This window comes from Gobius niger (assembly GCF_951799975.1).
Source record: "Gobius niger genome assembly, chromosome: 21".
NCBI classification, from domain to species: domain Eukaryota; kingdom Metazoa; phylum Chordata; class Actinopteri; order Gobiiformes; family Gobiidae; genus Gobius; species Gobius niger.
The window spans coordinates 26,854,006-26,870,160 of NC_136872.1; the positions used below are offsets into that span (position 1 = coordinate 26,854,006).

Genomic DNA, 16,155 nt, shown 5'->3' on the forward strand with positions numbered 1-16,155 from the left:
CTAGTTTGATCAAATTTTGTGTGTTTTATGAAACACAACTGTCTCCCTCATTTCACTCTTCACTCTTCAAGAAAAGAACATGGACTATTGAGAATGTCTGGGCCTGAGTTTCACGTTGTTTGAAGAGAACATGGAGCTGAAATATTGTTACAAAAACACGTTGCCGAGGACGCGGTGGTGACTCGCAGTAAACAGCGCTCGCGTCTGACACAAGGTTTATGTTTAGATCATAAACTGTCGGCTTGTCGACCTCATTGGTCTGTGATTATGAGGCCGACGGATAAAAAACTAAAGAGCATCTGAAGCACAAGGTGAGGAGATGTTCTGTGCAGGAGATCCCTCTGCTCTCCCTCCTCTGTCTGACACTGAGCTGCTGCAGGACCGCTGGGCGGGGCCGCTGGGCGGGGCCACTGGGTGGGGCCGCTGGGCGGGGCTTTGAAAACACATGATTAACGAACAAGGGGCAAGTTTATTTCTGTAACGTTGTGATGAAATGTCCAGATCATGACTTTTCCCAAGTTTTCTTAGCCTTGCAAAAAGTCTGACTGACTTTATTTATGTATCTATGAATACATATTGTATAAAGACTGGCTCGTCTTAATTTTGCTGAAGTCAGCGAGATTCAAATTGCACAATTCCAGACTGTTTCCCCCATGAATCTGTGAACATGAGGATCAGTCTGACTCAGGACAGGCCAAGACTGTCTCGTGTAGTAATAAAAAAAATAAAATAATGCAAAACATGTTTTTTTCTTTTTGACACTCAATGTGTAAATATATTCTAAAAGTCTATGGATAAGACTTCTAAGATTTTATTCTTCTGGAAATTTATTTTTGTCATGAACAAAACAAAACAAAACAAAACTTGAGCCCTGACACAGAGACAGTGAACTGACCTGAGAATCTGCAGGCGACAGTCTGACATTTGAAGAAAACCACACAGATGAGACACTCCTGAGTCAGACAGGTCTTTGTTATTACCCAGCTCCAGCTCAGTGAGATGTGAGGGGTTGGACTTCAGAGCTGAGGCCAGAGAGGAACAGCTGATCTCTGACAAATCACAGCCACTCAATCTGAATAAAGAATAAATGAAGTGATTAAAGTCCAGAGATTAAACATATGAAACAAACACAAAGACACATCTTGAATAATAAAAGTCATGAATATAAAACTGAATAGTTTCTAATATTTATATTTTTTCACAAACCATTTAAAGTCAAATTATTTGTAAAACTTTATAAAATATAGTTTGAATAATATACACATCTAAATGTAGATGAATTTCATTTATTTTGTTCCATTTCTTTTTAACACAATATTTACAAGACTTTCATTTCTATGATTTATTTTATTTTTTATTTTTTGTCATGAACAAAACAAAACAAATCTAAAACTGTTTTGTTCATAGTTTGCATTAAACTTGAGCCCTGACACAGAGACAGTGAACTGACCTGAGAATCTGCAGGCGACAGTCTGACCTTTGCAGAAATTCACACAGATGAGACACTCCTGAGTCAGACAGGTCTTTGTTACCACCCAGGTTCAGCTCAGTGAGATGTGAGGGGTTGGACTTCAGAGCTGAGGCCAGAGAGGAACAGCTGATCTCTGACAAACCACAGGCCCACAATCTGAATAAAGAATAAATGAAGTGATTAAGTCCAGAGTAAAGTCAGAGGAGTTTCTGTAGCTACAGCTGAACATCTGAGACTCTGGTTTGGAGCAGGACTCAGAGGTCGGGGGTAAATGCTGTAGTTTTTCAGACATGATCTCCTACACTTTACTTCACTCTCAGAGAACGGTTACGTCCCATCACTCAGTGATTAAAGGATGAGGAGAGTGGAGGATGGACGAGCGAGAGCCGTCACAGACCTGACACTGACCTGAGAGAGGAGAGCTGACAGTGAGGACTCTTCAGACCTGCACTGACCTGAGAGAGGAGAGCTGACAGTGAGGACTCTTCAGACCTGCACACAGCACAGACACTGAGGAGTCACTCAGGTTATTAGAACCCAGATCCAACTCTCTGAGATGGGAGGGGCTGGAGCTCAGCGCTGACGCCACCACTTCACAGTGAGGCTCTGAGAGTCCACAGCCTCCAAACCTGTAACAGATGTTAGAGCGACATGTGAGTGATTCTAACAGGTCTGTGAAGCTTCTGTCTGTGACTGAGGACTCACACAGCCTTCCTGCAGTTCCTCACCGCTGGGATCAGTCTCTGTTTACCCTGATCAGACGTGTTGTACTTCTCTAGGTTCAGCTCCTCCAGGACCTGCTCTGACATCTGCAGCATGTAGGCCAGAGCCGAGCACTGGATCTCAGACAGTTCCTCCTTAGATCCACCTCCAGACTTCAGGAAGTCCTGGATCTGCTGCTGCACAGACTGGTCCTTCAGCTCCATCAGACAGTGGAAGATGTTGATGCTTCTGTCGGGGGAGACTTTCTCTGAGTTCATCTTTTTAAGGTTCTTAATGACTTTGGTGATTTCTGATTGGTCGATTGGACTCAGCAGAGCTCTTAAAAGTCTGTGGTTGGACTCCAGACTGAGGCCATGAAGGAACCGCACAAACAGGTCCAGGTGGCCGTTTGGACTCTGCAGGGACTTTAGTAGAGAATTTCTGAGGAACTCATTTGGACTTAACCCTGAGACTGTTCCTTCACTTCCATAAAGAAACTTCCTGACCACCTCCTTGTTGTTCTTAAAGCAGTGGTGAAGGTAAACGGCTGCCAGAAACTCCTGCACGCTCAGGTGGATGAAGCAGTAGACTGACTGGTTGAAGACACTCTCTCGTTTGAAGATCTCAGTGCAGAGTCCGGAGTAGACCGAGGCCTCGCTCAGGTCCAGACCCACCTGCTCGAGGTCTTCTTGGTAGAACATGATGTTTCCTGTCTGCAGATGCTCAAAGGCCAGTCTCCCCAGCTTCAGGAGCAGCTCTGTGTCGGCCTCTGTCAGCCCCCAGGTCTCAGACCTGACCTCTGTTTGTGTCTGTTTGTACTTCCTCTTCCTGTGCGTCTGCACCAACAGGAAGTGTGCGTACATGTCTGTGAGGGTCTGGGGCAGTGGTCCGCTCTGATGGCTTCTCAACACGTGGTCCAGGACTGTGGAGGTGATCCAGCAGAAGACTGGGATCTGGCTCATGTTGTGGAGGCTGCGGGAGGTTCTGAGGTGGGACAGGACTGTTTGAAGCTGCTCTTCATCTGAGAACCTCTTCCTGAAGTACTGCTCCTTCTGTGGGTCAGTGATGAAGCCCCTGACCTCCGTGACCCTGTGCACGCACCGCGCTGGGATCTGATGGGCCGCCGCTGGGCGGGAGGTGATCCATATAAGGGCGTGAGGAAGCAGAGCGCCTCTGATGAGGTTCACCAACAGTACGCCCACCTCTGACCTCTGTGTGACCTCAGAGATGAGCTCACAGCTGAAGTCCAGAGACAGTCTGCTCTCGTCGAGGCCGTCAAAGATGAACAGGAGTTTACAGACGGACAGAGTGTGGGCTGTGAGCGTCTGTGGGGCAGAGAAACACAACATTTAACATCCATGACTTTACACCACTTTCCTTCAACCCTCACTTTAAACCAGTGAGTGGTGGAGCTCCAGTGTGAGGGACTGCAGGGTTTACAGTGAATGTGAACACAGACTGAACTAACAAACGCCCTGAGAGCCAGGAGTCATTTCAAAAGTGTTTGAGACTTTGAAATATATGATGTGAAAGGTAAAGCTTTCTCTAAATGAGAGTGACCTGTGGATCCAGCGCTGGATGGAACACTTGGATCAGCTCCATCAGACTGTAGCGCCCCCTTCTGACCAGGTTCATCTCTCTGAAGGACAGTGGCACCACCAGCTGCAGCTCCTGGTTCTCTGAGCCCTGGGCCCAGTCCAGACAGAACTTCAGGACTGAGAAGGTCTTCCCCACTCCAGCCACGCCCACAGTCAGCACGGCTCTGATGGAGCCCTGCTGCAGTGCCCCCTGCTGCTGCTCAGGGGGCAGAGCTTTAAAGATGTCCTGGCACCTGATGGTGATCTCCTGGACCTGCTTCTTCTTGGACTGTGTCTCCAGACTCCTCTCCTCAGGTTGGGCTCTGGCCTCTTCACTGAGGCCCTCTGTGATGTACAGCTCAGTGAAGATGCTGTTCAGAAGAGTTCTATCTCCTGATTCTTCACTTCCCTCTGTCACACTCTCACATCTGCTGCTCAGGCTCTGCTTATGCTCCTTCAGAACCTTGTGGAGACCTTCACCTGGACACAGAGGAGGAGACACCTGTTAATGTTGATGAACAGGTCTCTTATTCCCTGCTGTAGTTGATGAGTCTCAGACTGAGCAGACTCACCTGGTGCAGGGCCTTGAACCCCCTGATCAGGACTGTTGCCTGTGTCTCCACACTGAGGCCAGGCGTCCTGCTCTGACTCTGTTTCTCTGTGACACAAACACACAGCACTGAGCACGTCTTTAACATCTCACAAGTTACAATCACAAATATAAAGCACAGTTTAGCTGCTGAGACTCTGTGTTCAGGTCAGTTCTTACTGTGAGTCTGGAGCAGGTTCAGGACTGAAGTCTGGAGGGAAGTCTTTAGACCAGTCACTCTTCATGGACAGAGCCGACACTGAGGCTGTGGATCTGCTTCTGTGGAGAGAAGATCAGGTTCTTCAGCCTGAGAAGTGAAGCTGGATTCATGCTGAGCTTCAGGAGTGAAGTGTGCGTGTGCAGGTGATGCTGAGGTCAGAGGCTGATCAAAGGGCAGAGCATGAGACCAACAACATTCTTTTACTGACATCTGAAATATGTAAGATACACTTTTGCGAGAATCAATCTTTGCTAGAGTGACTGACCTGAAAAATAAGATCATGGCAAAAATGTCCAGCAGGCAACCCCGAAGCCAATTACAGAGGCTCAGAGAAGTACTGTCAGAAAGTCTCCTAGAAGATGTGAATGCAGTTCTGAGAGCAATTCCTACATCAACCATCACTGAAACCAATGAGCTGATATACTCCACAGCAGCAGTGATCCTAGAGAAGCTTGGCTATCGGAAGAGCAACCATGAGATGAAATACCCACCATGGAAAAGAAGGCTGGAGGAAAACATCAAGGCAGCACGGAGGGAAGTGAGTCAATTGACAGAGGCCTTGAAAGGTGCCATGAAAAAGCAAGTACCCCAAAGGTACAGCCAGATGCCCATACCTGAAGCATTGGAAACTGCCAAACAAAGGCTCCAAGCCTTGGCCAGACGCCTAAAGAGGTACATGAGAGACAACGACAACGACAATCGTCTGTTCGCAACTCAACCAGCGAAAGTGTCCGCTCAGTGGCAGGGTAACAATAACAGAGCAGACCCACCAAGGCTGGAAACTGAACAGTACTGGAAAGGCATAGGAGAAGGAGGCAGCACACAACAGTGATGCACCGTGGCTGGTGGCTCTGGGAGAGGACCACAGAGAGGACCACAAAGAGGACCACAGAGAGGACCGCAGAGAGGACCACAGAGAGGACCACAGAGAGGACCACAGAGAGGACCACAGAGGACCACAGAGAGGACCACAGAGAGGACCACAGAGAGGGCCACAGAGAGGACCACAGAGAGGACCACAGAGAGGACCACAGAGAGGACCACAGAGAGGACCACAGAGAGGGCCACAGAGAGGGCCACAGAGAGGGCAGCAGACGTCCAAGAAAGAGCTTCATGTATGAAAAATTGGACAGCACCAGGCCCTGACATGATACACGCCTACTGGCTTAAGAAACTCACGGCTCTTCATGAGCGCTTGGCAGCACAAATGAACCAGCTGCTGAGGGATGGGAATCACCCTGAATGGTTTAACCGAAGGGCGCACAATCCTGATCCTGAAGGATCCCTCAAAGGGTACAGTCCCATCCAACTATCGGCCAATAACCTGCCTCTCCACAACGTGGAAGCTCATGTCCGGCACCAGAGCGGCTCAGATAAGTAAGCACATGGATCAATACATGAGCACAGCTCAGAAGGGAATCGGTAAAGATTCCAGAGGTGCCAAACACCAGCTCCTGGTAGACGGAACAGTCGCTCGAGACTGCAGAACCCGACACAATAACCTGAGCACTGCATGGATTGATTACAAGAAAGCCTACGACTCAATGCCACATACTTGGATCATTGAATGCCTGGAGCTCTACAACATCAACAGGACTCTAAGAGCCTTCAAACTATCTTGGTGGACCCCCCCCATATGAAATTCACATTTCATATTCTATGTTCTTTGACCACATAACAGTGGTTTAGTGGTTTAGTGGTTTGACAGTGCAGTTCATTTATATTCTATTATAACTTTATTATATATACCATAACTAAGGTCGGCCAAAGAAGTGTTTCATATACAAACATATCCAATCCAATGAGTACTGACTGAGGTCATGGTTTGTTTTATTGTTTGTTTGTTTCAAGTCGAATTTCACTTCAGTTACAGAAATGTAATAACCTTAAATCTTGTGGTGACATAGATATTTAGATTAGGGTGGAATATTCTACTTTCATTGGGTCAACTGAAATGGCTAGTTTTAGGTAGAGCATAATTCATTCATTGCAAACTCGATGAGGTTGTGGAAAACCACCCTTGAAGCCAATGGCAAGCCCCTTGTACAAGTCTCTTTTAAAAGTAAAGTAGGTAAAGTAGGTGCCACAGTTCCTGACTTGGGTTGGCAGTGTGTTCCATTGACTGTGAGCCTCTGATGGAAAGCACCATTTGACCAAATTTAGTCCCGCGCCTCTGGACGAGGCTCTGGTTATAGCTCGATAACTATTTTTTTTACTTATGAAATCTGCTCGCGGAGGAGGAGCGAGACCATTTAAAACTTTAAAAATGAGGCAAGCATCCATAAATGTTTGAGCTATCAAGGTCCAGAATATTATACTTACTTAAAATGTTACAGTAATGGTGCCGTAAAGGCTTTTGGTCCAATATTGTCAGTGTTTTCTTAAATAGGGATGTTAGTGGTTTCAGGACAGCTTCTGATGTGTGAGACCATGTGGTATAACAGTGGCTTAAATGGCTGAATATCATGGCGTGCATATACGTCTTAGCTGACTCTTGTCAGAGAACGTCTTATATGTTTGAAGTTTGACAAGTTAAACTTGATTGTATGGGACATTTTTTTACACGTTGCTTGAAAGTTAAATTGGAGTCAAATACCACTCCGAGGTATTTAAATTGTTCTACCTTCTCATCTCTCACCATTGACCAGAACAGATGGTTGCTAACCCTCTGGAGTCATGGAGCCACTGCATCGCCACCATTGCACCAGAGAGCACAGCAGCAGCTTCACATTTAGTTTTTGCATGGACATACAAAACGCTGTCATCGGCAACAATTGGATTCTACAGTTTTACAAACATTAGGTCGATTATTGACGTATAAACTGAATAGAATTGGACCCAATATAGAGCCTTGTGGGACTCCAGCTGAGCAAGAGAGAAAAGTGGATTGTGACGTTTCAATTTGAACAGCTTGTTTTCTCTCAGACAAATATGATTTTATCCAGCAGAGGGCACTATTAGAGAAATTAAAACATGTTCATTTGGCAAGAAGGACATTATGATTGATAGTGTCAAAAGCAGGTTTCAGGTCGAGGAACACAGTTCCCACAAAGCCACCCTGGTCTAGTAGACGCTTTAGATTGTCTAGAAAGTAGCGAGTGGCTGTTTCTGTGGAGTGATGCTTCCTAAACCCAAACTGCATTGGATGGAGAGAGGTGTGATTATTATTTAGATGTTCAGTTAGCTGTGCCCATTTTTCTTCATTTTTTGAGATGATTGGCAAAATTAAACCTGTTCTTACGTTGTAGCTCAGTGTTTTCTGTTTCATCTCCAGTGTGGAGCCGTCAGAGCCTCACCCTGTCACTGTCCTCATGTTACACTTTACAGCTCCTTGTTCTGTTATAGCTGTGAGTCAAATGTTTGTTCAGTGACTTTTGTCTGCAGCCCGTGGTCTGCTCCTCTGAGCTGCTGGGCCAGGTCTTTACTGTCGTTCTGTCTAATTATTTCAATTTCACTTGTACGACACATTTAAGACAGCTGCAGTTACTCAGAGTGCGGCACTAAAATGCTAAGCAAAGATCAGAACAGACGGATTGACTTGGAGGAGCTGTGGATCCTGAACTCTCACATTTGGATATCCTCAAATTAAAGCTGAATCTGCATTTTAAGCCCTTATCCATGATGAGACTGTGGAGAACTTAGAAACAAACGAAATAACAAAGTCTCAGTCACTGCCGCGTTATTTAAGGAGATCATTTCACACCACATCAGGTTTGTTTCTCACCGTGAGTCTGGAGCAGGTTCAGGACTGAAATCTGGAACGTGACCTTTAGACCAGTCACTCTTCATGGACAGAGCCGACACTGAGGCTGTGGATCTGCTTCTGTGGAGAGAAGATGATTCATGTTTGAATCTGAAATGTGAAGTCAGCCTCTGGCCAGCAGGGGGCGTTTTAATGCAGGAGCAGAGATGACTTTAACATGCTCCATGTGGACTTAGTAATAATAAAGCAGAGAGTCCGACTTCGTTCTGTAAAGTTGTTTTTCCTGCAGATTTCGGCTTGAAGGCAAATATTAAAGTAAAATCAGATCAATAATACTTGTTTATCTTAAAGGGCAAAGGTGAAGCTTCAGCACCACCTGGGCTCTCTGTGACCCTGAGGAAAACCCTCTGTGGGATTTCAGTCTGGTCACAGCTCCTTCAGGCCTCGAGCCAAAGTCCAACAGAACAATCAGATTAATGTCTTTATTTTCTTTATAACGATCAACGAGGAGCCAGTCATTACTGATGGATTTATGATCTTTAACTGAATCTCTGTTATTCACTGCAACTCTAATACTAATCTCAAACACATCATCTGTTTAGTCTTTAAATATTATATTTCCCTGAGCGTTAGATCGAATCATCAAAGGCCGTTCAGAGAAATCACGACAATAAGAAGAATCTGGTTAGTTTTTTGACCATCACAACATGGCCGCCAGAGTATGGGCTGGAAACCCCAAGGTCAAAGTGGGAAACACCTCCAAAGGTGGTGGAGAATGATCATTTCAATGATTATTTCACACCACATTAGGTTAATTTCTCACCGTGAGTCTGGAGCAGGTTCAGGACTGAAGTTTGGATTTCTGTTTTTAGACATGTTACTCTTCATGGACAGAGCCGACACTGTAGATCTGTGAGTGAAGAGAAAATAATCTGTTTCTGCTTTGTCTCTAAACACATTTATCTTTGAAGACGGTTAAAGTCGATAAACAGCTGAACTCACTTTGTCCCACAGAGCTGTGGCTCAGTGCTGCCCTCTGGAGGCTTTGCTTTTCCTTCTGCCATTTCCCCCGAGTCTCGTCCTGGGGGAGAATCAGAGCCTTTAACACAGAGATAAACCTCATCATGTAAAGGACAGACCGGAGCCGCCTCAGATTCAGCACAGCAGATCTAAGACAGCGCCACCTGCTGTTCGGAAGCTCATGTAACAACTGAACCAAACAGCAGCAAAAACATCTCTTTATTTCCGGTTAACCCTTATATACAGCAAGAGTTACTCATTTAGTTTTCATCCACTTTGGTAAATATGACAGACAACAAGTTACTTAAGAATATACATTATGCACTTGTGAAACAATAAACCATTTGTATTTTAATATATGTTTAAATGTGACCTATTAATGTATCATGACTCTTCTATACTGTGGACGTGGATCATTTTACAAAACGTACTGTTTTACTGTGAAATGTTTTAGTCAAACTTGTAAATCTTTATATTGTTGTGGCTCTGCTGTGGTGGATGTGCTGAATCTGAGGCGGCTCCGGTTTGCAGTTTGCTCTTTGCTCTTCCTGTGTCTGCCTGAGGTCGTTTAATGTCGTCTCCTTTAACCATTAACAACAAACTAGTGCAGGAAGTGGAAGAGACTTTAACGCCTCTGACATCAACAACACTGACGCAGTGACAAAAGAAAGTCCGGAGGCTTCACTCTGAAACAAAGTCTAGAGGAATCTGGAGGAAAAGCCTGACTGTGCAGTTACTCTGTCTGAAATCTATGAGGACAAGTGCCCATAAAGATAAACGTGATTCTGTTTCCACTGAGTCTATGTTCATAACCTTTGAAACAGACGCACTGATGGAAAACACGGTGAATAAATAAAGACTCACCTGGATCTGACGCTCACAGAAGCAGCTCAGACAGTTGTGAGGAGAGATTTCCTGAGTCTGAGCTGCACAGGAAACATGAGGCTTCCGGTAAAGCATGTGACCTGCCTCAGCTTGCGTGTGTGTGTGCAGATACTTCACTGACAACAGAGAGAGGCTCCGCTCAGAGTCAGTTTACAGTCATTTCACTCCAGCTCTTGTAGATCCTTTTGTCTTCCTTTAATTCCAGGCGTCTGTTCTTTAACTGCAGTCGAAGTTTGTCCCACGGTTTAAGTTTGTTTGGACATTTATTCATATTTAACCTCTTAACCCCCACCTGAACCCAGCGCATGTTCTACAGTTTGGCCTGTAGTGCCGGGGTCGGCGGGTTTGTGTCACAGAGGGACCATTTTCACCATTGTCGCCTTAAGTTAAGAACCATTTTCTACAAAAGCCAAAGTTTTACATGTGTGGTTCTAAAGTGGTCCGGCTCCGAGACCCACCATTACCTTAATGACCAGCTGCCCCTAAATAAAACTGTCATCTGTCATATATCTTATACAATAATACTGTATTTACCACATGTTTTTATTGAACACGTCGTGGATTTGCTTTGAAGACGGAAATTCTGATCAAAACAACCCAATAATATGAATTTAAACAGACTCCAGTGAGTTTCTGTGTTTCAGATTGAAAATACTGAAAAAAAGTCCTGACCCACCAGTTGAGAATCACTGTTTTACATTATGTCTGACCGAGTGGGATGTTCTGCAAGGACATATAAAAATACACTATATATGTTTTCGTCAGTTTTTTGACGGTTTTTCGTTGCTTATTTCGTTGCTTTGTCATGTTTTCGTCACGTCACTTTTTTGTCACATTTTTTGTCACATTTTTGTTGCTTTTCTGGCTCACTTGTTACTATTTTGATGCTTTGTTTTTAAGCTCTTAGATTTGGGTAAAGCTCGGTTAAGGTGGGGGTTTAAGAGGTTAAGGAGAAGATTTAAACTGGTGGCCCTTCTGTGATCTTCCAGAATGGACACATGGCCAGTCCGCCCCTGGGAAGAGGTTTAACTTTGCGTCAGCAGCTGCGTCGTTCCGTCAAACCGAAGGAAATAAACAAAGAACAGACACTTTTTGCTTCGGTGGTGGTTTCTGTCTTTACCTTTTACCAGAACCAACAATAAAAGCAAAATCTGGGAAAAAAACACTGACCTACATGTGATTTTTTTTTTTGGGCCTAAACTAACACTAATATACTTCCTGTTTAGTTCTGTTGCTCACGTGCTCATTTAGTTCAGTGTCTCAGCTTTGACCCTAAACCTTAAACTGACCTGTCGATAAATACTTCCCTGGTCCAGATTGTGAGAAGTCGATGCTTTTCTTTCAGAGAATCCAGCGCTGGATCTGCGGAGGTGAGTAAACTCAAACATCTGATGAAGACGTCCCGGTGAGTGGCTGCTGGTGCTGCTGGTGCTGCTGGTGCTGCTGGTGCTGCTGGTGCTGCTGGTGCTGCTGGTGCTGCTGCTGGTGCTGCTGGTGCTGCTGGTGCTGCTGGTGCTGCTGGTCGGGTCAGGGTTCGCTCTTGCATTATTCACTTTCCGCCCTCTTCCTCCTCCTCTAACCTCTTCTTCACCTTCATGAATGCATGAACTTTGTCCTGACTTTGCTGGACGAGCGTCTGATGAAGACGTCAGCGCTGAGTGACCACGTTAATATTAAACATCCTCTGCAAACACATCCATAAACCTTTGTCTCTCACTCTCACTTTGCTCCTTCTCTTCTACAACTTCCTCCTGTTTGTTTCACGCCGGGAAGTCGGATCAGGAAACGTGTCTTCAGTCACTGTGAGATCAGTGTTTAGCAACACATCGTACAGGCCGAGGTGCTAGTGTTCATGTTTTATCCTGTGGTGAGTTGCTAGTGTTCATGTTTTATCCTGTGGTGTTGCTAGTGTTCATGTTTTATCCTGTGGTGTTGCTAGTGTTCATGTTTTATCCTGTGGTGAGGTGCTAGTGTTCATGTTTTATCCTGTGGTGTTGCTAGTGTTCATGTTTTATCCTGTGGTAAGTTGCTAGTGTTCATGTTTTATCCTGCGGTGAGTTGCTAGTGTTCATGTTTTATCCTGTGGTGTTGCTAGTGTTCATGTTTTATCCTGTGGTGTTGCTAGTGTTCATGTTTTATCCTGTGGTGTTGCTAGTGTTTATGTTTTATCCTGTGGTGAGTTGCTAGTGTTCATGTTTTACCCTGTGGTGAGGTGCTAGTGTTCATGTTTTATCCTGTGGTGAGTTGCTAGTGTTCATGTTTTATCCTGTGGTGAGTTGCTAGTGTTCATGTTTTATCCTGTGGTGAGTTGCTAGTGTTCATGTTTTATCCTGTGGTGTTGCTAGTGTTCATGTTTTATCCTGTGGTAAGTTGCTAGTGTTCATGTTTTATCCTGCGGTGAGTTGCTAGTGTTCATGTTTTATCCTGTGGTGTTGCTAGTGTTCATGTTTTATCCTGTGGTAAGTTGCTAGTGTTCATGTTTTATCCTGTGGTAAGTTGCTAGTGTTCATGTTTTATCCTGTGGTGAGTTGCTAGTGTTCATGTTTTATCCTGTGGTGAGTTGCTAGTGTTCATGTTTTATCCTGTGGTGAGTTGCTAGTGTTCATGTTTTACCCTGTGGTGAGGTGCTAGTGTTCATGTTTTATCCTGTGGTGAGGTGCTAGTGTTCATGTTTTATCCTGTGGTGTTGCTAGTGTTCATGTTTTATCCTGTGGTAAGTTGCTAGTGTTCATGTTTTATCCTGCGGTGAGTTGCTAGTGTTCATGTTTTATCCTGTGGTGAGTTGCTAGTGTTCATGTTTTACCCTGTGGTGTTGCTGGTGTTCATGTTTTACCCTGTGGTGTTGCTAGTGTTCATGTTTTATCCTGTGGTGAGTTGCTAGTGTTCATGTTTTACCCTGTGGTGTTGCTGGTGTTCATGTTTTACCCTGTGGTGTTGCTAGTGTTCATGTTTTACCCTGTGGTGTTGCTGGTGTTCATGTTTTACCCTGTTGTGTTGCTAGTGTTCATGTTTTATCCTGTGGTGTTGCTAGTGTTCATGTTTTATCCTGTGGAGTTGCTAGTGTTCATGTTTTATCCTGTGGTGAGGTGCTAGTGTTCATGTTTTATCCTGTGGTGAGTTGCTAGTGTTCATGTTTTATCCTGTGGTGTTGCTAGTGTTCATGTTTTATCCTGTGGTGAGTTGCTAGTGTTCATGTTTTATCCTGTGGTGTTGCTAGTGTTCATGTTTTACCCTGTGGTGTTGCTAGTGTTCATGTTTTACCCTGTGGTGTTGCTAGTGTTCATGTTTTATCCTGTGGTGTTGCTAATGTTCATGTTTTATCCTGTGGTGAGTTGCTAGTGTTCATGTTTTACCCTGTGGTGTTGCTAGTGTTTATGTTTTACCCTGTGGTGTTGCTAGTGTTCATGTTTTACCCTGTGGTGAGGTGCTAGTGTTCATGTTTTATCCTGTGGTGTTGCTAATGTTCATGTTTTATCCTGTGGTGAGGTGCTAGTGTTCATGTTTTATCCTGTGGTGAGGTGCTAGTGTTCATGTTTTATCCTGTGGTGAGTTGCTAGTGTTCATGTTTTACCCTGTGGTGAGTTGCTAGTGTTCATGTTTTATCCTGTGGTGTTGCTAGTGTTCATGTTTTACCCTGTGGTGTTGCTAGTGTTCATGTTTTATCCTGTGGAGTTGCTAGTGTTCATGTTTTATCCTGTGGTGTTGCTAGTGTTCATGTTTTACCCTGTGGTGTTGCTAGTGTTCATGTTTTATCCTGTGGTGTTGCTAGTGTTCATGTTTTATCCTGTGGTGAGTTGCTAGTGTTCATGCTTTATCCTGTGGTGTTGCTAGTGTTCATGTTTTATCCTGTGGTGAGTTGCTAGTGTTCATGTTTTATCCTGTGGTGAGTTGCTAGTGTTCATGTTTTATCCTGTGGTGTTGCTAGTGTTCATGTTTTATCCTGTGGTGAGTTGCTAGTGTTCATGTTTTATCCTGTGGTGAGTTGCTAGTGTTCATGTTTTATCCTGTGGTGAGTTGCTAGTGTTCATGTTTTATCCTGTGGTGAGTTGCTAGTGTTCATGTTTTACCCTGTGGTGTTGCTAGTGTTCATGTTTTACCCTGTGGTGAGTTGCTAGTGTTCATGTTTTATCCTGTGGTGAGTTGCTAGTGTTCATGTTTTATCCTGTGGTGAGGTGCTAGTGTTCATGTTTTATCCTGTGGTGTTGCTAGTGTTCATGTTTTATCCTGTGGTGAGTTGCTAGTGTTCATGTTTTATCCTGTGGTGAGTTGCTAGTGTTCATGTTTTATCCTGTGGGGAGTTGCTAGTGTTCATGTTTTATCCTGTGGTGTTGCTAGTGTTCATGTTTTATCCTGTGGTGAGTTGCTAGTGTTCATGTTTTATCCTGTGGTGAGTTGCTAGTGTTCATGTTTTATCCTGTGGTGAGTTGCTAGTGTTCATGTTTTATCCTGTGGTGAGTTGCTAGTGTTCATGTTTTATCCTGTGGTGTTGCTAGTGTTCATGTTTTATCCTGTGGTGAGTTGCTAGTGTTCATGTTTTATCCTGTGGTGAGTTGCTAGTGTTCATGTTTTATCCTGTGGTGAGTTGCTAGTGTTCATGTTTTATCCTGTGGTGTTGCTAGTGTTCATGTTTTATCCTGTGGTGTTGCTAGTGTTCATGTTTTATCCTGTGGTGAGTTGCTAGTGTTCATGTTTTATCCTGTGGGGAGTTGCTAGTGTTCATGTTTTACCCTGTGAGTTGCTAGTGTTCATGTTTTATCCTGTGGTGAGTTGCTAGTGTTTAGCTAAGTGATACTTTATTATTTCCATAGATAAATGTGTTCTCTGACTAAAGGTGAGTTTGATCAAGCCCAACATCTACTGTACGACTAAAGGTGAGGCCACACCAGGAAAAGTCTGAGAAGCAGCGTTCTGAGTAAGATTTAATGTGTTGATAGATCAGGATCTTTGGACTGTTGTGCAGATGAACTGTGATGATTCAGTTTACAGGAGGTGGTGCAGAACAAATACCCTGGAGCTGATGACGACCCCTCACCCTGATGGACCCTCCCTGAGCGCCACCTTAACCCTGGACCTCATCAGAGAAGCTCGAGCTGCCGGTGTCAGTGCAGTTCTGTCCTTCAGAGTCCATCCTCATCTCCATCGCTGTGAGGTGCAGGACGTTGTCTGGTGATTGGCTCCTCAGATCACAGCTGGCCCCTCCCACCCTGGACACGCCCCCCCCCACAGGAACAGTCTCTTCATGACTGTAATAACTATGTCTCTATTTATCTAAGTGATATGTTTGTTTCATGTTGCACGATTGAACTAAAATAAAACTCCTAGATGTGAGGAAAGTTCATTTCATTGTGTGACGTATTTTTTGGGGATAAAGCTAAAACCTGACCTTCTAACCTGCAGAGAAATCCAGGTACGAGGTTTTCTACTTTGGATCGACCAAGACCACTGTCTCAGAACTCACTGTAGTGCAAATGTTTTTAACCTGATTATTTTAGTCTCATGTTCCCCCAGTGCACTGAAGCTAATGTGTAGTTTGTAAAACCTTCCACTGATGACGGAAATAAACTGTTTATATGAACTCACTGCCAATGTTTGCTTCCAGTGGACAGAATCAGGAATTATATAAAGCTCTAGGGAGCATTTTCTTTTCTTTTACGAACTTATATACAATAGTGATAGTTAGCATCGAGGCTCCTTTTCCTAACTACTTCCTAACTAACAGACCAATTCGGAAGCATCTTGTCATGGCGGACGCTGACGCACATCCGGTTTGGCGTAAGAGCTCTGACCAATCTGCTCGTTTCGGACGCAGCCCAGGTTTGTGTGCAGGCTGTGACTTTAGAAACGATCTGCCCCTCAGTAAAACAGGAACGTGTTCAGCCACTAGAGGGCGCTATCGCTCTGTGGTAAAAGTCAGACGCTGCAGGGGAACAGGAGGAAACTTATACATCAGTTTGAGACTTTTGGAACGATTCAAAATGGAGCCAAAAC

At 44.5% G+C, this 16,155-nt stretch overlaps 2 protein-coding genes across 2 annotated transcripts in view; both read right to left on the reverse strand.

Annotated features, from left to right (window-relative positions):
* LOC306981091 (NACHT, LRR and PYD domains-containing protein 3-like) overlaps nucleotides 1–16,155 on the reverse strand; it is a gene marked incomplete at both ends in the record, with an annotated part of 491,281 nt that overhangs the window by 341,673 nt on the left and 133,453 nt on the right. The window lies entirely within an intron of this gene.
* On the reverse strand, nucleotides 1,911–15,307 carry LOC306980685 (protein NLRC3-like; the record flags this gene model as incomplete). The annotated part of the gene is made up of 4 exons (XM_079580114.1): nucleotides 1,911–2,100; nucleotides 2,177–3,498; nucleotides 3,734–4,230; nucleotides 15,232–15,307. The coding sequence occupies 4 exons, from the start codon at nucleotides 15,305–15,307 to the stop codon at nucleotides 1,911–1,913; spliced, it is 2,085 nt and encodes a 694-aa protein (XP_079436240.1).